This window comes from Gopherus evgoodei, chromosome 9 (genome assembly GCF_007399415.2).
Source record: "Gopherus evgoodei ecotype Sinaloan lineage chromosome 9, rGopEvg1_v1.p, whole genome shotgun sequence".
NCBI classification, from domain to species: Eukaryota; Metazoa; Chordata; order Testudines; family Testudinidae; genus Gopherus; species Gopherus evgoodei.
In genome coordinates this window covers 90,866,941-90,893,274 of record NC_044330.1, presented here as the reverse complement: position 1 = coordinate 90,893,274, position 26,334 = coordinate 90,866,941, and the positions used below count along the sequence as shown (strand labels likewise).

The 26,334-nt window shown below is 43.2% G+C and overlaps 2 protein-coding genes across 2 annotated transcripts; one reads left to right on the top strand and one right to left on the bottom strand.

The window, feature by feature from the left end:
• The first annotated feature begins 1,633 nt into the window (after positions 1-1,633).
• On the top strand, positions 1,634-7,387 carry NXT2 (nuclear transport factor 2 like export factor 2). Its single transcript, XM_030575404.1, has 4 exons — positions 1,634-1,807; positions 2,448-2,534; positions 3,739-3,883; positions 4,464-7,387. Exons 1-4 carry the CDS (start codon positions 1,793-1,795, stop codon positions 4,640-4,642), a joined length of 426 nt encoding a protein of 141 aa, XP_030431264.1. The 5' UTR covers positions 1,634-1,792; the 3' UTR covers positions 4,643-7,387.
• Positions 7,388-16,664: 9,277 nt separating this feature from the next.
• On the bottom strand, positions 16,665-16,973 carry KCNE5 (potassium voltage-gated channel subfamily E regulatory subunit 5). The gene has a single exon (XM_030574229.1). It carries the CDS (start codon positions 16,971-16,973, stop codon positions 16,665-16,667), a length of 309 nt encoding a protein of 102 aa, XP_030430089.1.
• Positions 16,974-26,334: the final 9,361 nt, after the last annotated feature.

Here is a 26,334-nt window from a genome sequence, read left to right as displayed (position 1 = left end):
GAATCTGATTTAAGGGCTGAACAAAAGCCGGGCATCCTCTTGTGGAAGACCCTGGACTTTAGAATTCAGATTCGCTGTTAGCCTGGTGTGCCAGAACCCAAATTTGTTCACCTGTAAGTCTCATTGTAAGGCTTATCTATTTACCCATGACTTTATTGGAGAGTGAACATGGAGTATTGGCAAAGGAAGTGGGGCTTCATTTTTGTTTTTTGGTAAGGAAGTATTTTAATTGACATTGTGTCAATTTAGATTTATCTTGTAACCTGCTAAATTTTTTTATTATATGACCTCTGGTAGGTACATTGTATACATCAGGGGTCAGCAACCTCTGGCACGTGGCTCGCCAGGGTAAGCACCCCGGTGGGCCGGGCCAGTTTGTTTACTTGCTGCGTCCATAGGTTCAGGCGATCGCAGCTCCCACTGGCTGCAGTTCACTGCTGCAGGTCAATGGGGGTGGCGGGAAGCAGCGGCCAGCACATCCCTCAGCCCATGCCGCTTCCCGCAGCCCCCATTGGCCTGGGATGGCGAACCGCGGGCACTGGGAGCCGCGATCAGCCAAACCTGCGGACATGGCAGGTAAACAAATTGGCCTGGCCCATCAGGGTGCTTACCCTGGCGAGCCGTGTGCCAGAAGTTGCCAGTTCCTGGTATACATAGACAAATTGTGAATAAAGCAGAAATACTCAAGATATATATATATATATTGCCTATATTTTTGTACCTATATCTGTAGTATTTCTATACTAGGACAAGACAGAAATGATAATATAAATGATATTATATTAATAAGATAACACATAGGGACAATACCAACATAGACAATATATCCATATTATTGCAATTTCTAAAGATTAGCTTGTTAAATGATATTCAGACAAAGGGCTTGGCAGGGTTCACAAAAGACCAAGGCATTTTTATGGATAATAAACATCCTGTTACATTAGGGTACAATCATTGTGATTTTTTGTGGTGACCAGGCACTGTTGGCACAAGCGCTCTCTCCTCTGCAGTGCCTGATGTGCTGATTCATGAACAGTACGGAGAAGATAAACCACCCCCCGAGCCCTCCTATTTATTGATATATGTATCTGTGCACGTTGATTTCCCGCCTCATTTCTCATCTCGGTGGAACCCAGATCTTTGCCCCCTTCGCTTAAATGCTTCAGCATCTTACTCTCGCCAGGGTGCAGCCTCTGCATGGACTCTGCAACGCCCGGTCTCTGCGCGCAGCTCTGCGCTGCGCTGTGTGCGCACGGGCTGGAGGAACCGGATCCTGGGGCGGGGCAGATGGTCGCGGCGCTGCCGAAGCCCGGGCGCGATGTCCGTCTGGCCCTGTCCGCCGGGGGCGCGGCTGGCAGCGCCTCGCCCGAGACCAAGCGCGGCGGGCGGCGCGCAGGGCTGTGGCGCTGACAGCTGGGGGGGGTGGGGTGAAGGGCTCGCGGGAGCACGTGGGGCTGCCTACTCCACCCCAACGGCCGGCTCCGCCCCTCTCCTCCCCCGCGCCACGGTCCCGCCACCTGCCCCCGAAGCCCAGCCCAGTGCCCCCATCACCGGACTCACGACGCATGCGCAGAGGTTAGCCCCACCCTCGCCGTGGAAGCCCGCGGCCCAGCTCCGAGTTGCTCAGCGGAAGGCGTTGTGCGTTGGACCGCAGCGCCGCCGGAAGGGGGACGCTGGTTCGGGGGCACACTTCCGCTTTCTTTTGATCGCCGGGGTCCCAGCCTCTCAGAGAGCTGCTCCCGCCTTGTCCTCTGCGACGGGTCTGGGCCGGGGCTTCCCTTCCGCTGTCTGTATGGCCGCCTCCGTGGTGAGTCCGCGGGCGACCCGCAGCGGGAGGCCTGAGCCGGGGGGCAGAGGCAGCTCGTCCTCCATGAGGGAGCCAGGGCCCGGGACTGCGTGTGGGCGGGGGGAGGGGTGCCCCCCTCGAGCCAGCCGCCGCTCGGCCCTGCCCGCCTGGCCCTCCCGGAACTCGGGCCATGGCCAGGAAATGTGCCGTGTCCCTGAGCGAGACTTGCCGGAATCGGCGCCGGGGGCTGGGGAGAGGGTGAGATTTGTCTGCAAGTATCTGCAGAGTGGGGGAGAAAATGACAAGATTGTTGGGGGAGGAGCAGGGCAGGGTAACTGGGAGTCACTGGGTGAAATGTCCAGGGAAACCTAATTGGAATGTTAAGAAAACTGACAGGCCATTTCTCCTTCGGGATCAGTCTGCAAGGGAGTCCCTGGAATTCACAGGGTTTGAAAGCCCTGTCGTGTGTATGCCATAGGAAGCAGTTCAGCACTGGGGGGAGAGCAGTGATAGAGTAACAGGATGCTTCCATCTTGGAATCTCATTTTGTTACTGTACATATTCGTTTACTTACTGGAGAAACTGCTCATAGAATTTTATCAAACCAACTGTTTTACATTGCTTTATGTAACTCTGAGGGTTTTGCTGTTGCTGTTTCCAGAACTTTAAAACTTATGTGGATCAGACTTGTAGAGCTGCTGAAGAGTTTGTCAACATTTACTATGAAACAATGGATAAAAGAAGAAGGGTAGGTAGAACTCTTAAAAGAGTTAGTTGTTATCCCCTTGTCACTCCTGTGTGCACTTCCATTGTCAGACTGATCCTCCTATATACTTCAAGACTTCTGGGAGTTAGCTGCCACCCATCTTATCATTACTGGCAGAGTCCATATCTCTGTATGTCTTCTGATCTACTCTATGAAGTATCCTTCAAGGGACTATCTAAATTAGGGATTCTTAAATTTTTTTCATTGTGTGAGGTGCTTCTAAAGCGTGTCTCAGATCCCTTCACAACCATGATCCTATTTGTCCCTATATCTCTTCCTTTGGCAGCTACAGTGCAAAGTAAATTTCAATATATACAGTTAAAATTAGTTGTATTAGTTTCCTTTTTCAGAACATCTCATCTCTGATCTCATGAATTAGTAAGTTTCTTTTCTCCTAACCTCCTAACCTAGCAGTGTCCCTTCATTATAAGTGAGTTTGGGTATCTCTAGAAATGACTAAGGAAGAGAAAGCGGTACCAGCATCTTATGATCAGGAAATGCTCCATGGACCGCAGTTGAAGAATTGCTGATCTGAATACTTTTTCACTTGCTTGTTTAATGTGTGATATTTATGGATCTCTAGATGAGTATGCGTAACAGAGATAGCAAGAGCTCAACATAGACCCTTCTTTAAGGTTTGCATTATAGAGCTCAAGCACCAGCCTGCTTCCTCAAACATGCTACGCTGTGTTCTTTTGTAACTTTCCAGTGGCCTTCCTTTATATGCATGTTAATTTTATTCAGATTACACTTCCCTATGCTCTTTTTCTTAATGAAGAATACTTTGGAGATGAAGACTTACAGTAGAGAGGTGACAAGCTACTTTGCTTTAGCTATTCTGAGAAGTGCTTCAGTTCCATCCCTTCCTCCTACAGGAAACAGCTGAAGAACCTGATCAGTGTCTATACTGAGTATTAAGACACATTGTTACTTAACAAAATAAGTTACGAAGAAACATATATTCATTTTGTGTAGTAGTTTCAATTCTTGATCAAGGATGGTAGTTACTGTTGGAAGCCAATGTTTCAGTAGGATGCTTCAGTCAGTTCTGTATAAAGAAGGATTTAATATGTGCAATGCTGTTTTAATTCTTCTGATCATATGAATGTGTTTCCCATATTGACAACAAGTAGCTTGATTTTTAATAATGGATTTTTTTCCAAACGTGTTCTTATAATCCCTTTAGGTGCTGGCTAGACTCTATTTGGACAAAGCAACATTAATTTGGAATGGTAATGCAGTGTCTGGACAAGAAGCACTGAAAGAATTTTTTGAAATGTTGCCATCTAGTGAATTCCAGGTTAATATGTTAGATTGCCAACCTGTTCATGGTAAGGTTATTTTATAATTCAGGGTGTTTATTTTTTTATAATTGTAGAAAATTAACAACAAATGTAATAAATATTGATTGATGTGACTCTTAGAACAAAGTAAAGAAAAGACCTGATGGCTGAAATGTAGGGCTATTTTTAAATAAAGGGGTGTATTGGGAGGGTGACTACTTAAACTGTACAGTAGAATTTATTAAACTTCCTCTTTAAGAACGCTTACTCAGATACAACCTTGATATCTTCATGCACTAAAGCAGTTACTCTTAATGTATTAAACTAACTTCAAGGGGATTTTAACCTCTACCTGGCACTGTAACATAAACAGTGCAAGTTAAAAATATCATTAAAAAACATTTGCTAATGAACAAGTTACCATAGGTGTTTTTGTTAGTAACAATACAACATAAAAATCAGTTTAACACACATACTCTTCCAGCTATCTGCTAACAAACCTTCAGCTGTGACTTGTATGGAAATGATTATTAGTTAACTAGACACTGGCATTTCACGTAAGCAGCTGAAGTGATGGGAAATTGTGCATAACTTTTATTCTTTTACATCTTTCATTCTCTTTGTGAAGAGCAAGCTACTCAAAGCCAGACAACAGTCCTTGTAGTGACATGTGGGAAAGTAAAATTTGATGGCAACAAGCAACGTTACTTCACTCAGAATTTCTTACTGACAGCACAAGCTACACCTACCAGCACAGTGTGGAAGATTGCAAGTGACTGCTTCCGCTTCCAAGATTGGGCCAGTTAATGGGGACTGAGAGGTGACTACTTTCCCTCTCCATTGCGTGACTTTAGCTCTCTGGACAGTCATTCTCTAAACATGGAAGACCTTTATCCCTTCTCCTAGTGTGCCGTTCGTTCCAGAAGTACTGCAGATCTGTGTTGTGCTAATCCTGGAGGCCCTGGACTTAATGACATGTATTTTTGAAATGGAAGAAGTTTGCTCGAATTACTTGGGCCCCTGTGAAATATTTAAGGCAGTGAGCCAGAGGGCATAACTGTTCCTGAAGTTTGTGTTAGTGATTCTCTCATGTAACGTTGAAATCATTCCTGTAAAAGCCTTACGTACAACTATCCTGCTGCTTCAGGAACTTTTTCAATATATTGAATGCTAAAATCTCCACTACTTGGACATTGAATCCATTCATACAGATGTGCAATCATTTCAGCTTAGAAACACCATCTTTGAAGCAGACACTCACGACAGTGAGAAATGGAGTTACTTGCTCGTATATGAAACTCAGAACTGCTTATTTTGAGCCTTGAGCTTGATCTGGCAACCATTAGAGTTCTTTTTTCCAATAAGAGTGGCCACATCAAAGTAACTTCTCATATAATAGATGAGAGAGATCCCACTTGGAGTTGTAGTATTACCAATGAATTGCATGGCTTGAGGGATGGGGGAATAAAGGGATTGGCAAATACAGTCATACTTTCTGCTTCCTCTCTGAAAATTGAAAATATAACTTTTGAACACATGTAAACTCTCAAAAAATCATCTGTTGTAAAGCCAATGTTTAGTCCTTGATATACAAGGAATACAACATTTATCAGGTTTCCCCTTTGGCTTAACCCTGTTAATATTTGGTTATGATCACTTACGTAGATCTAGGTCCACACTAACCTACCTGTCTGAATGCAAAGGGAAAGGACAAGCATGTTAAGTTGATTTGAGAAGCTGCTTCCCGTTCTTTGGAAGTCTTAGAGTATAAGCTACATATCAATCAGCTGTGTCATCCTTTTTCTGTAGCTAGTAATTTTATTATTACTATGAAGCACGTTATACTTATTTTATTGCAACTTTTTCTCCTATTTTGAATTTGCAAGCTTTTACCCCATCAGTCTGAAATGTTATAATAGGAAAGTGGCATTTAAATTGTATATATGATATGGTAGTCATCTCTTTAGTGCAGTTGTTCAGAGTAGATACTTTGACTACTGTGGTCCCAGAAGGATATTAGCCTCTCTACATGAGAAAATTTTATTTTCTTTCGATCTGAAGTTAATGTGCAACTTTCATTTGTCTTTCTCCTGTTTGGTTTTTATTACGGATTTCTCAGAATATGTTTACCTTAAATTGCTATACTCTTGGTTCTATTTTTAATTTTTTTCATTGTTTTAAAGTTTAGAGGGTAGCTTGCTTTCTTAACCTGAATTAACGCTTTAGATCTCAGAATGGCAGCACTTTGTGTTCAGACTGCTAGTCTAAGTTGAGCAAATTAATGAATGGAAATCTAGTCACATAGTAAGTTCTTGAAAACACACACTCTGCTTGTAAGTAAAATTATATTTGACAGTAACTTGTAAATCTGATCTTAATTTCATCCGGATGGATTTTAGACAATTCACAAGGCTGTTACCTTTATATTGGGTAACAATTCATTTTATTCCTTAAATCAGAAAATAAACCATATTTAAAAAATGTATGTATACTTAACATATGTTCTAACAAATAATGGTATAAGTTAATATAAAGATGAAATGGTTGGCTGCACCAGTATTTAACGTAAACTGTTTCCGGCAATGTTTATATCATTAAGTTGGAGAATTTGTAATATATTGGCCAACTCTCGTAAATGGAAAATTTTCTATAGTTAAAGTCTGAAATGGTCTCTCTAAAGTCCTTGCTCAAGAAACTGCTTCCTCTGTTTTTCCTACTTTTGAGAAAACAGGAATCTAAAAATGGCCTAAGGACTGCAAAACTGTTTAACGTTGTAGCTATAGTAAATGTATTGCGGTCTGTGTGTGTAGTGGGGAAAGATTGACCTTTTTAACTGTGTAATGTTATCTTGCAATAATGTTGAGAGGTTTTCATATCTTTTCTACCAGATCAAAAGAAGAATTAACGTTGAAGTTACCTACTAATTATATAGCATTGTCGAACTGTGGTGGTGTTGTATTATGGTTACAACTCACTCTTTCTTACAGATGAAATTAATATTCCTAATGTATCTTGTCTTCATATGGTATGAGTATAACTTTTAGCTCTAAAACGTTGATGGATGAAATTCCAGCTCTGGGCTTCTGAATTATGAAGATATTCAGTCTTCAGAACACAATAGTCTTATACCAAACAAATACATTTATACTCAAGTAAATATTTATTTAAAATAATTGGGATGACACCTTACATCTTAAATTAGCATGTACAATTGTCTAAGACTTTCTGCCACAACAGTGGAAGTTTTAGCTGTCTGTAGCCATTCTATATATTCTGTTCAGATGGAAGCAGGTTTGGGTTTTAAGTATGGCTGGTGCTCTGAGTTCTTACTATTTTGAAGCATAATTTAGTATGTGCACAAACTAACTTAGTTGTACAAGTTCTGCCTTCCATTGTGTTAATTTCACAGTTGGAAGTGGATCTTGGCTATTGCTAGCGTGGATTTTTGTTGGAACTGGTGGAAGTGATGATCTTCCGCACTATTCTTCCCTCTTCCCTTCCCTTGTTACTACACCTTCAGTAGAGCCATAATAAAGTTTGGCTTTTGCAGTTGTTGATGATTATGTCTTTGTAGCTGGAGGTGATCTGCCTTAAAGAAAAGGAGCATGCTCACGCTATCATAATTGCCTGCTAACCAAAATTCTTAATTTTCTTAATACTTGTACAAAATCATAAGAACTAAACTGCATAGAAGTCCAAACACTCTGATGCTTTCCCTTGCTGTTAAAATAGTAAATTCTGGGCATGTAGCAAAGCAGTAATACAAAATCAAGCTGAAAAGCTAAACAAATGCAAATCCTAATAATATTTTCTGGCACTTGACAACTGGATAGAGCTATTTTGCCTATCTTGTATTGCCTCCATTAGTCAATTTTGTTTGACATCCTAGTTATGTTGCTTTGCTCTTTTTAGTATGCCACAAATAATTTAAAATGCTCAGTGCTGCCATTTCTTGGAGGGAAGTATTTTGTCTTCAAAGGCTAGCGTAGGTAACGCTTGTTATCTGCTGAGAGACTTCTGAGTATATAAAGAAGTGATGCTTTTTAACATCAAAATAGCTTTCCACAAACTTGAATTTTTTATAATCTTTTGCAACTGTTTAAGTTCTCTTGTAAGTGTGTCACTTTAAAAAAAAAAAAAGCTTGATCTGATATTTTATTTTTATTACAAGTTTTCATAGTGTTTTCTTACTATATTAAAGTTCAGGAAATAACATTTGGCTCTTCAACTTTACTGTTTGGGTTTTGGCATTGAGTTACATATGTTCTAATTATATTGCCACTATATGGTACTCCGATGTCTCAGAACAGAGGCTGCCAGTGTGCATGCTCCTTGGTGGTGTCTCTCTTGTGATGAGAAAAACGAACTGATGGTAGCAACTGATTCCACAGTCATGTGCATCAGCAGGAGAGTATTGCAGCATAATAGAGGAAAACGATACTTGAGAGGGCAGAAGTGAAATCTCTGGGGAAAGTGGCAGTTCCCTTGGATAACATTCACTGAAGTTTACATCACCATTCAACAAATGTTAAGAAGTCAGCCAAACACATAGTGTATGCAAGATGCTGGGATAGTAAATGTCCTCCCCTCCCACCCCCTGCCTCCCCAAAAGCATAGACTATATCTGTGCTATACCTCTTCTATGGATAAATAGAACATTCACCCAAAGAACTAAATTCATTCTATTTTTCCTTTTTTAGCATCAAGAATGGCTGAGTTCAGTAGACCAATTGGCTATTAATGTTACAAGTTTACACTTGAGTGCTGATCACCTTCAATTTTCATCAACATCAGTAGTAGTTAAGGGTGCTAAAGTCTTTGGAGGGTTGCTCACTCAGTGAAAAGTGCTTTTAATTTTGTTCAAATGTAAGTCTAAAAACTAGGAGTGGGGCTCTGCTGTACCTGACTTACAGGGGCTCCCTGAGGCTGTCCTTTGGGCTGGAATGCTGCCTAGAATCTCTTTAGTGTTGTGGCTCCACCCGGACCATGCCCCACTCATGGTGGCGCAACGTTTTGTACCAGAGCTTGTGAAGGTCCTTGGAGGACAGCCTTACAGTTGTTTTCTACAGTGCCAACTCCCTGTGGCTTTTAGGGCTTTTAATGCTCCTCTAGCCATTTTACCTAGCATAAAAGGTCTGGAATGAGGGCTGTCAAGCGATTAATCACTCTGTTAAACAATAGGATACAATATATTTAAATATTTTTGGATGTTTTCTACATTTTCAATTTTTTATTTTTCAGTTACAACACAATACAAAGTGTACAATGCTCACTTTATTTTCATTACAAATATTGCACTGTAAAAAAGAAAAAAGAAATAGTATGTTTCAATTCACCTAATACAAATACTGTAGCGCAATCTCTTTATCATGAAAGTTGAACTTACAAATGTAGAATTATGTACAAAAAAATAACTGCACTCAAAAATAAAACAATGTAAAACTTTAGAGCCTACAAGTCCACTCGGTCCTACTTCTTGTTCAGCCAATCAAGTTTGTTTACATTGCAGGAGATAATGCTGCCCGCTTTTTGTTTACAATGTCATCTGAAAGTGAGAACAGGCATTCACATGGCACTGTTGTAGCCAGCATTGCAAGATATGTATGTGCCAGATGCGGTAAAGAGTCATAAGTCCCTTCATGCTTCAACCACCATTCCAGAATACATGCTTCGATGCTGATGATGGGTTCTGCTCAACAACAATCCAAAGCAGTGCAGGTTGACCTATGTTCATTTTCATCATCTGGGTCAGATGCCACCAACAAAAGGTTGATTTTCTTTTTTGGTGGTTTGGGTTCTGTAATTTCCGCATTGGAGTGTAACTTTGTAAAGACTTCTGAAAACATGCTCCATCCCTCATTCCACTCAGATTTTGGAAGGCACTTCAGATTCTTAAATCTTGGATTGAGTGCTCTAGCTAGCTTTAGAAATCTCACATTGGTACCTTTGCATTTTGTCAAATCTGCAGTGAAAGTGTTCTTAAACATGTGCCGGGTCATCATCTGAAACTGATATTGCACAAAATATATGGCAGAATACAGGTAAAACAGGAGACATACAATTCTCTCCCAAGGAGTTCAGTCACAAATTTAATTAATGCATTATTTTTTTAACAAGTGTCATTGGCATGAATGCATGTCCTTGGGAATGGTGGCCAAAGCATGAAGGGGCATATGAACATAATACCTTGCAATGCTGGCTACAATAGGGCCATGTGAACAGCTGTTCTCATTTTCAGGCAACATTGTAAATAAGAAGCAAGCAGCATTATCTCTGGTAAATATAAACAAACTTGTTTGTCTTAGTGATTGGCTGAACAGGAAGTAGGACTGAGTGGACTTGTAGGCTCCAAAGTTTTACATTGTTTTGTTTTTGAGTGCAGGTACCTAACAAAAAAAATCTACATTTGTAGGTTGCACTTTCACAGTAGAGATTGCACTACAGTACTTGTAAGAGATTAATTGAAAAATACTATTTTATGTATCATTTTACAGTGCAAATCTTTGTAATAAAAGTATAAAGTGAGCACTATACACTGTATTCTGTGTAAATTGAAATCAAATATTTGAAAATGTAAGAAAAACATCAAAAATAATATGTTAAAATCGGTATTGTTAGTGCGATTAAAACAATTGGTTTTAATTTTTTTGAGTTAATTGCATGAGTTAACTGAGATTAACTGACAGCACAAGTCATGCACAAGTCATGGAGCTGTGGATTTTTGTTTATTACCTGTGACCTATCCATGACTTGTACTATAAATACCCCTAACTAAATCGTAGCCTTACCCATCGTCCATTTAGTCCTTGGACTCTCTACAGAGGCTGATGGAAATTTGTTTTATCATGTATCCAGTAGGACTCAAGCCTCCCAAAACAGTAACTCAGACCCTTTAATAGTTGAATGAGTCCCAAAATATTTAGCTAGGTGCTACTGGGGAGCCCTGGAGGGAGCCAGTGCTCTGGGGGTGGGGCACTACCAAGGGGTGCTGTTGCTCTGGGGGTTGAGGAGCAGCAGCACAAGCTTCCAGGGGTTGCATCCCAGCTGCAGCGGCCCCTGGGACCAGCCCCACCAGACCAGTTGCTGTTCGGGCAGTCTCTGGGGCTGGCTGCCCAAGCAGTGGCTGGTAGGGCTGGTCCCAGGGCAGCTCAGAAATGGCTGGTGCGTCTTGCTACAGGGGCAGCTGCTTGGGCAACTCTGGGGTTAGCCACACAGGCCGCTGCAGATATCATGGAGCCCCAATGATGTGAACTATTGTTTGACCCCACTATGATGGTCCTGCTGGGATGTAATTTAGACACCTTGACACAGTACTGAGGGAGAAGCTTGTAGGATTGCAGTATATATCTGGGGCTATCAAGCAAATACCATTCCAAAGTCTATATGGTATTTGTCTCTATGGTTCTTGTGATTCTGCTGAGGCTGCTGGTCAGTGTCAAATGTCAGTGTTTTTTGTGATGTTAATGTTTGGCTGCTTGGTATGGGATTGAAACCCAGCAAATCACTTCTTCCAGCCCACTGAATCACCACCAGGCACCAGATCCCTGCTTAAATAGAGATTCCATAGATAAATACTTCATATTTTGCTGTGTATTTTCATTGAAACAGACTATGCTAGAAAAAAACAACTATGTGGTTTGCACATTAGAATTTATACTTAAGTCTAAAAAACCCCCTCCAAAGGTGAATGAATGGACTATCCTGTATCATACCAACAGTTTAAAGTACTTGGTGACTCTGCAGGAGGCCGTTCTGAAAACTTCTATTAATCTAAATGAAATGTTTTGTAACTATACCTCTACCCTGATATAATGCAACCCAATATAACATGAATTCGGATATAACGCAGTAAAGCAGTGCTCCGGGAGGGTGGGGCGGCGCACTCCAGCAGATCAAAGCAAGTTTGATATAATGCTGTTTCACCTATAACGTGGTAAGATTTTTTGGCTCCCAAGGACAGCGTTGTATCAGGGTAGAGGTGTATGTGATTACACTAGAACTCTTTTTTTCCTCCTCACCCCCAAGAAAATGGAACTGAGTTAGGAGGCCTAGTGTCATGGGTCAATGTTGGCTTCTCCAAAACATTTTGTGAGGTATTTATTGTGTGTGCTTTTATGTGCATTCCAATTCAAGGAAGCATGGATGGGCCAAGCATTCCAGTCTGATCCTCCTGAGTGCTAGGCTTTCCCATCTCCCACTGAATCAGATGTAGATCAACCCTAATGAAACTCAGGAACTGAGGGTACACAGCACTATGCAGGAGCTGACATTGACCAACTGTACCATGGGGCATTTTGGTAGTATTTTTATTAGTCATGAAACCTAACTCACGCCATGAATTTCTTCCCTAATGCGCCTACATGTCTGTCTTCCCCTTTCAGTTGATTATTATGTGTGGATAAGAACAGAGTTAGGGCCACAACACCCAGAAATACAGCACAGTGCATGCATGGACTGAGAAAACAGCAAAAGACAACCCAAATACCTACTTCCATCTTTAGTCATAGTTGGGTTCCATATCTCCTTAAATATTAAACTGCTTGTATTCATAACACAAACTGAGATACAATCTTTGAGAATTAATGCTGCTTGTTCTGTGGTTCAGGGTGGCAGCAGGTCCATGCCAGTTAACTAAGTGCTAGGTAGTTTGTAGGCATGGGAAATACAAACGGGTCTTGCTTAGAGATTATCACTATGAGTCCTGCCAGGGAAATATATAACTTATTTTCAGTTGTGTAGCTTCTTTTCTTTGGTAATCAAGTTTTCAAAGCATCCCTACAACGAGACCCTAATGCAGCCAAGGAAAAAAAATCAGTTGAGATAAAGCATATATTTTAGGAAAACAGTCTAGTTCACCCTGAAGTTGTGGGCTGACTTATACAGGAGGGCAGAGCAGATGATAAATAATGGTCCCTTCTGGCCTTAAAATCTATGAATAATAGCACTGATAGTGTCACTTTAATATTTGTAAAGGGCTTCAGGTAGTTTGGGACCCTCTTTTCACTCCAAATCACTGTTTTACAACCCTAATATTTATTAAATACATTTTCATCTGATTGAAAATAATTCAATGAAAACATTTTTGTTGATGGTTGGGCTGGCTTCCCATCCAGAGTTGGCAACACAAACAGTTACATAACTGTGAGAACCAGAAATTTGAAGATTTGCAGATGGAGATACAACACAGCTACCTTAGAGGAGTAGCTGAGAATTCCCCCAGTCATATGAATACTTCAACCAGTTTATGTGAAAAGTAATATTGGACAATCCAATAACAACTCACTGACCACAAAGACATAATTACCAAGAAAGATTTGTTTAGTTTGTTACAGAAAGAAAACTATAGACTTAACTTAGTTCAATGGAAAATACTAATACCTACAGTAACTGTCCTGCAGCAAAAATATATAAATAGTAATTTCAAGATATGTTGCACACACATTTTGCTGCAGAATACTAACACTTTAATTACTGAAATATGCACACACAACACATATCTAAAACTGCTGTGTAATTAAGGCACAATTTCCTACAGTATATTTTCTATGTTGAGTACATAAGATGAAATCCTGGCTCTACTGAAGTCAATGGCAAAGCTCCCATAATGCACTAAACATAAAATTAATAGCCTATCCATTAAATAATTTTAACTGTCTTACAGAAAAAACATAAACAAAGGACAGAGTTGATGTGGTTGGAATGCCCAGTAAATTTTTGCACATCTAGGTTTGTTAGAAAACCTGTTTTGTATTAGAATCTGTATCTACCTTTAAGACTTAGGTTTTAATTAATTAACATAATCTTGGAATTAAATTTTGATAACTTGCAATAAAATTAGTTACAAAAGTGACTTGAGAATTTCCTTGGTTTTGTTACAAATACAAGAAGTGTATTATCAGCATAAATCAGCCTGCTGCCTGAATTCTAAGGTTGGCACAGACTCCTGCAACCATTTGGACTTCAGCACATACAACTTTTGCTCAAGGGTCCTAGTTTTCCTCTGTTTGCTCCAATCTCCTCTCCTCAGGTTAGGTTCTCTTATGTATATTCTCTCTCACTCCCAATCCATGCATTGTTTGTAAGATTTATAGGGAAAGATTTGGATCACAGAAGCTCCCGGCTTTGCAAGGAGCTGCAGACTTGGTCATGTAGACTTTATTTGAGCTGTTGAGTTATAACATAGGGATGGCGTGACAGAGTAGGCCACTACGATCACCATTACAAGATTATGATATATTTTGTACAAAGTATGCCTTGTGTGGCATCACTTGAAAAGTCAATCTGCTGAATAATATCCTGCTAAAGTGTTGCAACACTATATGTAAAGTTTAAGGTTCTACTGTATAATTGTTACTGAAATTTATAGTTCTGGGGAATACCCACAAACCAGTTCCTCAGAGACAATGAGGCTATCACCTAGTTAAGTGGACATTCTTCAGTTGGGGAGGGGGGGAAGTGAACAAGAAATTTATATTCCACAACAGGGATGGCCTAAAGCTCAAGTCCACAAGAGACAGGCTTTCACCAATGACTCAGCTGAAAATTGAAGATCTTTCTAAAACAAAAGGACTGAGTTATAAAAGATAAACTTGTTTTATCTAAACCAATGGGTGTTTGGATTGAACTGTTTAGGAAGCACCACTTGAAAACTATATGCACAGGTCCTGTTATCTCTTTTGAGGGCAATGACAGAGACTTTCTATGAGCTTGCATTGTCCAGCAACTGCTGGACAATACAAGATGCACATTTCTGGGGGACAAGGCTGGAACTGGGAAGTTGCTCGTGTCGCCCTGTACAGAATTCATGAGTGGCTAGCAGAGCATTTATGTAACATATCAGAGTGATTTTGCTAGTGGCTGTGTGAACGGGCCAGGAGTGGCTGTTCTTACAGAAGAGTGGTGTAAAAGGCACCCCACATTGCAGACTTGATGGAACACAGCTGTTCAACAATTCAGATTGTACCCTGGAGAATGTCACAGAAGAACAGGCCTCATTCTACAATTTTTTTTAAAGTAGCCTATGCAGTCTTAAATGCACTAAAGTCTTTTCATTATAAAGTGTTATAGAGCTAGATGTTGCAAACAAACAGGTAATTTTCATGTAATTTAGGTTATTGTGCCTGGCTTTAAAAACAGTTGCATTTAAAAATTGATAAAAACAATTTTTCAGTAACAGCATTTTTTGTTCAGATAAAATTGAGTATGACTAGCTCCTCTAAAGAGAAATACCTTATCCTATATAATGCTTGAAAACATTTGAGAAAAGAAAAATAGCTAGAGATACACTAACCAAAATAAGTACTGTAAAAATGAATGCAAATCAGTCTCAATTGTTAAAAGGACAACTATGTTACAAGATAAACCTTTTGCATTACACAATCTGTTTTTTTTTTTTTCATCTGAGGCCACATCCAGACTACCTGCCGTATCGGCGGGTTAAAATCGATTGCTCGGGGATCGATATATCGCATCTAATCTAGACACGATATATCGATCCCCGAGCGTGCTTATATCGATTCTGGAACTCCATCAACCCCAATGGAGTTCCGGAATCGACAGCGAGCCGCGAACATCGATCCCACGCGGTGTGGAAGGGTGAGTAATCCAATCTTAGATATGCGACTTCAGCTACGTTATTCACGTAGCTGAAGTTGCGTATTTAAGATCGATTTCCCCCCCGTAGTGTGGACCAGCCCTCAGTAGCTACCTGGAGACGTATACAGTGCTGACAAAGGCTTAATTCCCACAGAGCAGTTCATTATGTATATAAGGTTCTTACTGGAGTTGAACTGAATTTCAGATGCTTTGTTCTGGGCCAAATTTGATTTGGCATTTAGCCAAAACACTTGCCAATTTGATTTCTTCCTGTTCACTGAGCTACATGGGTTGTAGTGATGTCTCTATTGAAGACATGTTAAACGGATCTGAAACTCAAATATAGTTGAGATTTGGACTGATTAAGTTCAGATAAAAGAAGAAATTCAGAAGAAAATTCTGCTTCCTGTCTTAGGCCTCCCAGCCTGTAATGAACCCTGGGTGGACACAGGGACTGGCCTGCACGGAGCTCATTGCGGCCGTGGGTCTCGTCTCCGACCTGTCATGGATTAATTAGTTCTTTTTACTTTCACCAGTTTCTTGGAATGAGGTTACACAAACGGATCCCAGGGAAATTAGAGGGTCAACTGGCATTGGACACCTAACTCCCGTTAGTGCTTTGGAAAATGTTCCTTTTATTTGCATTTTGCCTTTTGATCTAATTTATGTGGAACTGCTGCTGAGGGCGATCCCCGTGTGTAACCTCAGCTCTGCTCCCCTAGATTTTGTGAGGAGTCCTTCCTTACGGAAAATACCAGTTCTGAAAACAGTGTTTAAAATCTAAACCCCTCTTCATCCTCTGTTCGCCTTATCTACTCTTCCGCCTCTCAAGGAGAAGAGGCTGGTCAGGTTCCTTTCTTCGGAGGTGGGCTGGGTCCGGCTCGCCTGCTTTAGCTGCGAGCGCTGCCTGCAGGGGGCGCTGTGGTCACCGAACGCCTGGCTCAGGCTCGGGCGCGCCCACTCCGGCTGGCAGGGGGGTCGCGGGCCTGTGGATGTTACCTCAGGAGAACGTTCTTGTCCCCGTGGCCCCCGTCCCCTCCCCGGGGAGCTGCCCGGCGGCCAATCACCCGCCCGGCCTGGGCAGCTGCTCGCTCTTCGGGCCAGGGCGGGAGCCTCGCCCCCACGCCTTCCCTCAGGCGCCGCGCCCGCCTCGTGCCCCGCCGGGGGCTCGCCATGTCCCGCCGCCGGCTCGCTGAGGCGGCGCCCACGAGCTCGCTCCGCGGCGGGCCGGGGCTCACAGCAGCTGCTCGCCATCCAGGCCGGCCCCGTGGTGGGGCGCGGCGCCCTCGTGCCGCCCGCGCCAGTCGCGCTCGATGTAGAGGTGGAAGGGGTCGTGCTCGGACTCCAGCTTGCGGGAGCGGGTGTAGGCCAGGATCAGCCCGCCCGCCAGGCAGCCGTAGAAGATCATGATGAGCAGGATGTAGAGGTAGGCGTCGTCCCCCCCCGGCGCGGCGGCCCCGCGGCTGGCGTTGGCCCCGCCGGGCAGGTGCCGCAGCAGGTGGCCGAGCAGGGCCCGCAGGCGCAGCGCCTCGCTGCAGTTCATGGCGAGCTGCCGGGCGTGGGGTCAGCGGTGTCCCGCCCGGGCTGGCCGCCCTGGGGGGAGGCTGCAGCCGGCTGGACGCGGCGCCTGGCTGCCTTGTGCTGCGGGGAGGCTTTAATGCCGCTTCCCCCGCCCACCGCGGGGCTCTTCTGCTCCATAAGTGGAGATGTTCCCGGCGTGCAGAACCGCAGCCCCAAGCCTTGTTTAGCTCCAGGAAACAGAAATATGCTTGTAAGCCGCCTTAGCAGGGGGAGATCGTAAGGGGCCCGGGATGTTCCCCCAGTCTGACCTAGGCACGGAACTGAACCACGCACTGCGCGGGGCTGAAGCATATTTTAGCGCGAGACATCCCAGTTTGATCTAAAGCTTCTCAGAGGTGGAGCATTTGCTACGTCCCTCTCTGGTCTGTTCCAATGGTTAATTACCCACTGCGTTAAGTAGCTACATTTTATTGCTAGTTTGAATTTCGCTGACCTAATCTTTCAGCCGCTAGCTTCTGTTGTTGGCTAGATTAAGGAGTCCTTTACCTTTAATCTGGCAGGCAGAGGGATAAAATGTTGCCTATTTCTAGGTTAAACGGGGACATTGCAGCTACAATGATTCCTAAAGAATGCTTAAAGAAGCATATTTACTGCCACGGTGCAGTGGTTCTAACTTTTGTACTGGTGACCCCTTTCACATAGCAAGCCTGTGTGTGCAACCCCTCTTTTCAATTAAAAACACTTTTTTACATATTTAACACCATTATAAATGCTGGAGACAAAGTGGGGCTTAAGGTGGAGGCAGGCAGCTCATCACCCCCATGTAATAACCTTGTGCCCCCCAAGGGGTCCCAACCCTCAGTTTGAGAACCCCTGTTTTAGAGAGACTCAGAGTTCTCATGGCATCCAGTTTAAGAAGCAGTAGTTAGGGTCTGAGGGCTTGTCTACATCACAAAGTTGCAGAACTGGTGAGGGGGTTACAGCGCTGCAACTTAGGAGGTGTACACATCTGCAGGGCATCACCAGCGCTGCAACTCCCTGTTTGCAGCGCTGGCCGTACTCCCGTTTTGTCTCGGGTGTAGAGGATCCAGCGCTGGTGATCCAGCGCTGGTAATCAAGTGTAGACACTTACCAGCGCTTTTCTTGACCTCCGTGGAATAAGCAGGTATCCCAGCATACCTGAGGAAGCCTCTGGTAATCAAGCAGGTCTCCTTCCCCAGTTTGCAGGGGGGTTCGGGGAACGCGAGAGCAAACCGCGGCGAAGCTGGTCTCCTTTCCCGGTTTGCTCTCGCGTTCCCCGAACCCCCGTGCAAGCAGGTCTCCTTCCCTGCGGTTTGCAGGGGGGTTCGGGGAACGCGAGAGCAAACCGCGGTGAAGCTGGTCTCCTTTCCTGGTTTGCTCTCGCGTTCCCCGAACCCCCGTGCAAGCAGGTCTCCTTCCCTGTGGTTTGCAGGGGGGTTCGGGGAACGCGAGAGCAAACCGCGGCGAAGCTGGTCTCCTTCCCCGGTTTGCTCTCGCGTTCCCCGAACCTCCGTGCAAGCAGGTCTCCTTCCCTGCGGTTTGCAGGGGGGTTTGGGGAACGCGAGAGCAAACCGCGGCGAAGCTGGTCTCCTTCCCCGGTTTGCTCTCGCGTTCCCCGAACCCCCCTTGAAGCCGCCCAACAGCGCTGCAGTGTGGCCACATCTAACACCACTTGCAGCGCTGGTTGCTGTAAGTGTGGCCACTCTGCAGCGCTGGCCCTATACAGCTGTACTAATACAGCTGTAACAACCAGCGCTGCAAAATTGTAGATGTAGACATACCCTTAGTCAGAAACCTCTTTGTACCTGCAGTTGCCTGTAAAAACTGAACTCTGATTTTCAATTTTATCCCTGGGATTATTCCTACCATTGAACTTCCAGCAAAAGGGCAGTTGTTTGCTTTTTATGAGAGGGTTAATAATAGGGTGACCAGACAGCAAATGTGAAAAATCAGGACAGGGAGTGGGGGGTAATAGAAGCCTACATAAGAAAAAGGCCCAAAAAGGAGCTGCCCCTGCCAGGCGATGAGCACCTTCCATCTAGGACACTGTTAACCACTGACAGGATTCGATGCTCAGCACCTTATGGGAACAGGGTCAGTCATCAGTAGTAGAAGCATTTCCCCATGCTACTTAAATTTAGTTGTGTTTTTTTATATCCAGTGCTGGTGAGGGAGGCAGTAGCATGTGTCATTCAGGGAATCAGGGCGGTAGAAGTATTGTCCTCATGTGAAAATTAAAGAAAAGCAGATTAAACTGTGCCTGGGCAGCCTACCTACATTTGGGATCTTCCTTGTTGCAGCTGTATTTATGTAGTTATGCTGAGGTAAAAGTTCTTTTGTGTCTCAGTTTGCCCATTGTAAAACTGGGATTACAATACTTTGCCTTCCTCAGAGTGAATTCTGAGAATTAATTAATTAATGTCTGTAAGATACACTGGATGAATAAAATGTTCAATAGTGTGGTTCTGTCAGCCCCCTGCAGCAAGATATTGTTAAAGGGGAGACTTAGTTTAGAAGAGTAACAATTTGGAGAGCAAAAGGCTAATGGTGTCTACTAGTAGATGCATTCTGTATCATGACTTGAAAAAGAGAGTGTCATAAACAGATAAGTAAGAGTTAATAGAACAGAAGTACTTCATATCTCTTTTGCCTGTAAAGGGTTAACAAGATCAGTGAGCCTGGCTGTCACCTGACCAGAGGACCAATCAGGGGACAGGATACTTTCAAATCTTGAGGGAGGGAAGGCTTTGTGTGTGCTGTTAGTGTTTGGTGGTTGTTCTCTCTGGGTTCTGAGAGTGACCAGAGGTGCAACCAGGTTTCTTTCCAATCTCTCTGATACAGTCTGTTATATGTCCAGAATAGTAAGTACTAGGTAGATAAAGCGAGTTAGGCTTATGTTTGTTTTATTTGCAAATGTGTATTTGGTTGGGAGGAGTTCAAATGTGTAGGTGGCTGGAAGGATTTTAATTCGTACTTGTATACTTAGGCTGGGAGGGTATTCCCAGTGTCTATAGCTGAAAGACCCTGTAACATATTCCATCTTAAATTTACAAAGATAATTTTTACTGTTTTTCCCTCTTTAATTAAAAGCTTTTCTTGTTTAAGAACCTGATTTTTTTTTTATTCTGGTGAGACCCCAGGGGACTGGGTCTGGATCCACCAGGGAATTGGTAGGGGGGGAAGAGGGAGAGAGAGGTTATTTTCTCTCTGTGTTAGGATTACTTTCTCTCTCAGGGAGAGTCTGGGAGGGGGAGAGAGAAGGAGGGGGGAAGGTGGATTTTCCTCTGTTTTAAGATTCAAGGAGTCTGAATCACAGTGATCTTCCAGGGTAACCTAAGGAGGGGAAGCTTGAGAGAGGCAATGGTGAGGGAAAGGGTTTACTTCCCTTGTGTTAAGATCCAGAGGGCTGGGTCTTGGGGGTCCCTGGGCAAGGTTTTGGGGGTGACCAGAGTGTACCAGGCACTGGAATTCCTGGTTGGTGGCAGCGCTACAAGGACTAAGCTGGTAATTGAGCTTAGAGGAATTCATGCTGGTACCCCATCTTTTGGACGCTAAGGTTCAGAGTGGGGAATTATACCATGACAGAGGGTCAGAGATTCATTTGAGGAGACACAAAGTGAAGTTCAGCAGCATTTTCTCTGGCCAGTCTCATTAGCTTTGCCCTTTCAAAAACAGATTACTTTCTTCATGGAACTACAAAGGAGCTTTTTTAGGCTGTCTCTTTTCAAGGTGCTAAATCAAGAGCTAACTTTATTGATATAAGAAAAGAAGAATGGAAGCCAAATATTATTAGGCCAGACTTGATAGTTGTGAAGCCTGAACTTCTGGACACAGCTCAGGACAGTTATGTTAGTCAAGTCTTTTTGAAAAAGCCCTCCAAACACAGTGTGGGATGGAGAGGAAGCAATCCTGTCCTGGCAGGGAGTGGACTAGATGGCCTTGGGGCTTTTTTTTTTTCATTTCAAATTGCAGCAATTTTACTGACTTATCAAACTATCCAATCTCAAGCCTGGTGACAAACAATTTAGGCAGCTCAGAGGCCAACACACTTCCTTTTCTGCCATAGGTGGGCCTCTGATACCGATTGGGCAATCTAGGCACTGCTGTAAGACTTTCAGTAATAATGGTTCTGTGGTTTTCTTCTTTGGAAAAAAGGCCAGTATTTAGGATGACCATATTTCCCAGAAGGAAAAAAGGGACATAGTGCAGGGCTGGCTGAGCTGCTTGCCCAACCCCTGCCTGCCCCCTACACGCGGTTGGTATCGCTGCTCACTTGAGCCCTGCCTGCTCCCCTGCCCGAGGCCTGCCTCCCTCCTGAGCGGGGCTGGCATAGCTGCTTGTCCCCCCCTGCATGTTTCTCTGCACCATACCCCACTTTTTTGACAGAAGTGGGCATTTGTCCTGTTTGCTTGTGCAAACTGCCCACTTTTGCCAAAGAGGTTGGGGCGACTGTGACAGGGCTTAAAAAAGGGACTGTCCCAGCCAAAAAGGGACATATGGTCGGTCACCCTATCAGTATTTGAAATGGGAAAATCCCTGAGTCACGCAACTCTAATGTCTACCCAGCCAAGCTTCACTTAAACACACAGCTTTGCTCCATAGGAAAGAAAAATCCATTTAGTGGGCAGATCAGCCATTCTGGGGCACACTCCTCCATAGCGTGAGACAGCTGAGCCATATTGTATAACCATTCCACTTACTCTCCTTTCTTGGGCAAATATGAACTTGACACCATCTGGGTTCTTTACCTTCTTTTATGCGGAGTAGATGGCAGAAGCTCCATTTTAATTGGCAAAGATTGTTTAGTGTCTAGTGTAAATGTAGATCCAAGCTGGATGCTTCCTTAAGTGGCAAGACAGGATCATTTTACTGCAAAGCAGGTTGCTATAAAAATGCAGAACCCAGCCCACTAAAACCTGTTTATTAGTTAGTTCTCAATATGTTTGTTAAATGTGAGTTCTCATCAGTGTGCTCAGGCAATTCTCTTTGTGCTGGATTCCTTATAGAAAAGTCCAGATCTTTGTTAAGCAGTAGGCATATGAGACCGTATCTCTATGGCTATAGCAAAGTAGTTATTCTGGACAAGATATGCCTGCCAATTTCCCTGTGTAAACAAGTCCTTAGAGCACAGTGGTTGCAGGGCAGTGAGAAAAGTGGGCAAGCAAACAGTTGCAAAGAGAGCTGGGCAGGCCACAGGGAACCCAAGCAGTGGCCAGAGTTGCCATGCAGAGTGGAGGAAAAGGAGGAACAAGGGTTTAAGAGTAAAAGAGGCAGAGGCAAGAGGGCATTGTTTAAAAATCGGAAGTCAAATCTTACTGAGGAAAATAGAAAGGAGCATAAACTCTGTCAAGTCAAATGTAAAAGTATAATGCAGGCCAAAAAAGAATTTGAAGAGCAAAAGATACAAAAACAAACAGCAACTTTTTTAAAGTACATCAGAAGTAGGAAGCCTGCCAAATGATCAGTGGGACTACTAAATGATTAAGGTATTAAAGAAACACTCAAGGAAGACAAGAAGAGAAGCTAAATGAATTCTTCGCATTGCTTTTCACTGCAGAGAATGTGAAGAAGATTCCCACATCCGAGTCATTCTTTTTAGGTGACAGATCTCAGGAACTGTCCCAGATTGAGATGTCAGTAGAAGAGGTTTTGAAACAAATTGATAAATTAACAGTAATAAGTCACTAGGACCAGTTGGTATTCACTCAAGAGTTCTGAAGGAACTTAAATGTGAAACTGAAGAACTTACAACTGTAGTACGTAACCTATCGCTTAAATCAGCCTCTGCAGCAGATGGCTGGAGGATAGCTAATGTAACGCCTATTAAAAAAAAAAAAAAAAAAAAAAAAGCTCGAGGGGTGATTCTGGCAATTACAGGCCAGTAAGCCTAACGTCAGTACCAGGCACACTGGTTGAAACTATAGTAAAGAACAGAATTAGCACACACATATGAACGCGATATGTTGGAGAAGAGACAATGCTGCTTTTGTGAAGGCTTATCATTCCTCATCAATCTATTAGAAGTCCTCGAGGGGTTCAACAAGCATGTGGATATAGTGTACTTAAGACTTTCAGAAATGGTAGGAATAAATGGTCAATTTTCACAACAGAGAAAGGTCAGTGGGGGGGGGGGTCCCCCAAGGATCTGTACTGGAACCTGTGCTGTTCAGTATATTCATAAATGATCTGGAAAAGGGGATGCACAGTGAGGTGGCAAAATCTGCAGATGATACAAAGTTACTCAAGATTATTAAGTCCAACACTGACCGCAAAGAGTTAAAAGTGGATCTTACAAAACTGGGTGACTGGGCAATAAAATAGTAGATGAAATTCAATGTTGAAAAATTTCATTACATACAAAATGGTGGGGTCTAAATTAGCTGTTAGCACTCAAGAAAGATCTTGGAGTCATCTTAGATCATTCTCTGAAAACATCTGCTAGATATGCAGCAGCAGTTTTTTGTTTTTTTTTAAACAAACAATGTAAGGAACCATCAGGAAAGGGACAGATAAAACAGAAAATATCATCTCAGTATATAAAGCCATGGTACACCTACATCTTGAATACTGTGTGCAGTTCTGGTTGGCTCATGTCAAAAAAAGATATAGTTGAATTGGAGAAGGTAGAGAGAAGGGCAACAAAAATGACTAGGGGTATGGAACAGCTTCCATCAGGGCCGCCCAGAGGGGTAGGCAAGTGGGGCAATTTGCCCCAGGCCCTGCAGAGGCCCCACGAGCTGCTCCGAGTTTTTGGTGGCACTTCAGTGGGCCCTTCTCTCGCTCTGGTCTTCAGCTGAGGGTCCTTCAGTGCAGCGGAAGACTCGGAGCGAGCGAAGGACTCGCTGCTGAAGTGCTGCCGAAGGCTTGGAGCACCACCCGGTGAGTACAAGTGCCACACGCGGTGGAAGAAAAAAACAAAAAACAGCCACGGTTGGCGGCACTTGGGCTGCTCTACTGCTGCCGCTTCATTCTTCTGCGGCAATTCGGTGGCGGGTCCTTCCCTCCAAGAGGGACCCGCCACTGAATTGCTGCTGAAGACCCAGGCCCCCTGAATCCTCTGGGCGGCCCTGGCTTCCATATGAGAGATTTAAAAGATGGGGACTGTTCAGTTTAGAAAAGAGGTTAAGGCAGGATATGATTGAGGTCTATAAAGTCATGAATGGTGAATAAGAAAGTGTTATTTACTCTTTCACATAAAAAAACCCCAGGGTTTGCCCAATGAAATTAATAGGCCGCAGATTTAAAACAAAAATAAGGAAGTACTTAACAAAACGTACAATTCATTGCCAGAGGATGTTGTGAAGGCCAAAAGTGTAACTGAGTTCAAAACAGAATGGCAGAAGCTAGGATTGGATGGGATGGATCAATTGAAATTACCCTGTTCTGTTCATTCCCTCCTGAAGCATCTGGCACCAGGATACTGGGCTAGATGGACCATTGGTCTGACCCATTATGGTCATTTTTATGTTAAGTGGAGCTAAAGTTGGCTGAGGAAAGCCTGGTCTGTGAGAAGAAAAGGTGGAGAGAATAGTTCAGGGAACTTTTGAGCTCTGTACTGATCAAAACATGCTTTGTGCTGTACCAGCAGAAAGGGGTATTTTACAGCCTTCATAGAGGTGGGTCAATGTGGCCCTGAACCCATAAACAGCAAAGAGTTTTTTGTTTTTTTCCCCCAAAGTCTCCCTCCTCGAGTGCTAGGCACTTATTTTAAAAAATAAACTAAAAATTAGGATCCACCTCCACCAATTGAACCTCCCCTTCCATTTCCATTCACTATTGTGCTGCACCTTGTGTAGTAACCTGCATCAGCACAAGGTAAGGAATGTTACTACCTCAGAATGGTTGTAATTTCATATCCACTTAGCACTAGTGTATGTGATTACACAAGGTGCAAGGCCTGGTGAATTAGACCAAAAAGTTTTCTGTCTGTCTCACATTGATTTTTTTTTTTAAACTTTTAAACAAAGTTATGCCCATCCAGACACCATTGTTAGCTGAAATGGATTATTTATTAAAAAGATGTTTCTGTATCATAGATGAGGCTTTCTACAGCAGGCTACAGTACTCAAAACTATAAATAGCACTGCTAAGTGCGTACAGAGGGGGTTCAGTGGTGCTCACCCCAGCTAGAAACATTTGTGCAGCTTGTTTTCTACTTTACAGTCACCTGGAATTGAAGTAAGCCAAAGACCAGAAGAGTGTAACATTTTTTTACAGCACAGTGCGACGTCTAAGTTGCTTTTCTGGGGTAAGGCTGTGTTGGATCAAGCCATGTTTTGGTTTCTTTCCTTTCCAAGCACAATTCCCTGCCAGCAAATACCTAAACCCGTGAGGCATCTAACTAGGGTAAATGCTTATAGAATGAGCTGTATGTTCTTGCAAAACTAGCCAGATGGCTCATTTTTGTCATCAGCAATTTTTAAGCTGCTGTTTCTTTAGTATTTGTGTTCTCTTCTTCCTTTATCAAAACTGCCAGCATTACTGCACTACTGCCTTCACTTTCTAGCATGCTAACCAGCCCCTTCCTTTTTAAAGGCATTTTTATGCCAGTCTACCTCCCCAGCAGTTTTTGCTCAATTGTGCCAGTGTTTAATTCTCTGCAGGAACAGACATTTAACCCATTCAGAGCTAGCAGGCATTTCAAGTCAAATTTTGCCTTCTCGCAAGCTACAAGCAACTTTCATTGATTGAAGTGGGCATTGCCAATGCGTGTTGTTTGTAATACACTTCAAACCAGAACTAGCACCTTTGTTTATTGCATTAACACATTGTAAAATGGGGGGGAAAATATGTCTAACAGTACCTGCACCAGCAAGTTTAACCTGATGCTCACTAGTATTGTGGAAAAGATGCTCCTTGGGATCCAGAAACGTGCTTTGCTATATAGAATGGTCCCTACTAGGCAGCACTGGAGAAGATTATTTACTCTCCTTCCTTCTCATTACAACTGGCTAGAAGGGCTGTGTTAGGGAATTTAAAGGCCAATATACTGTTCCCTACTTAGAAGGATGGGGATCCTCAGGACCAGTCTAGCTTGAAGACAACCCTACTAGGGGAGAATTCAGAGGTACCAAGAAAATGAAGCTAAAGATTAAATGAGTATCTAGCTCCTATCAGACAGGAACATCTCACAAAGTTTCTCTTTAAGTAATTTAGTACTTCTGTGGCATATTGTATCTGTCATGTGCTGTATACTGTCCACCGCGTGGCTTTTCAGAAAGACTGGAATCTATGTATGGGCTGTAGTCACATTCAGAATGACAGCATGTGCAAGTACACAAGCAGGTATATAGAATGGCTTCATCTCCTCTCTGTATATGCCATACTACTTTGTCAGCTTATTAAAACACTTTTTCCAGAAG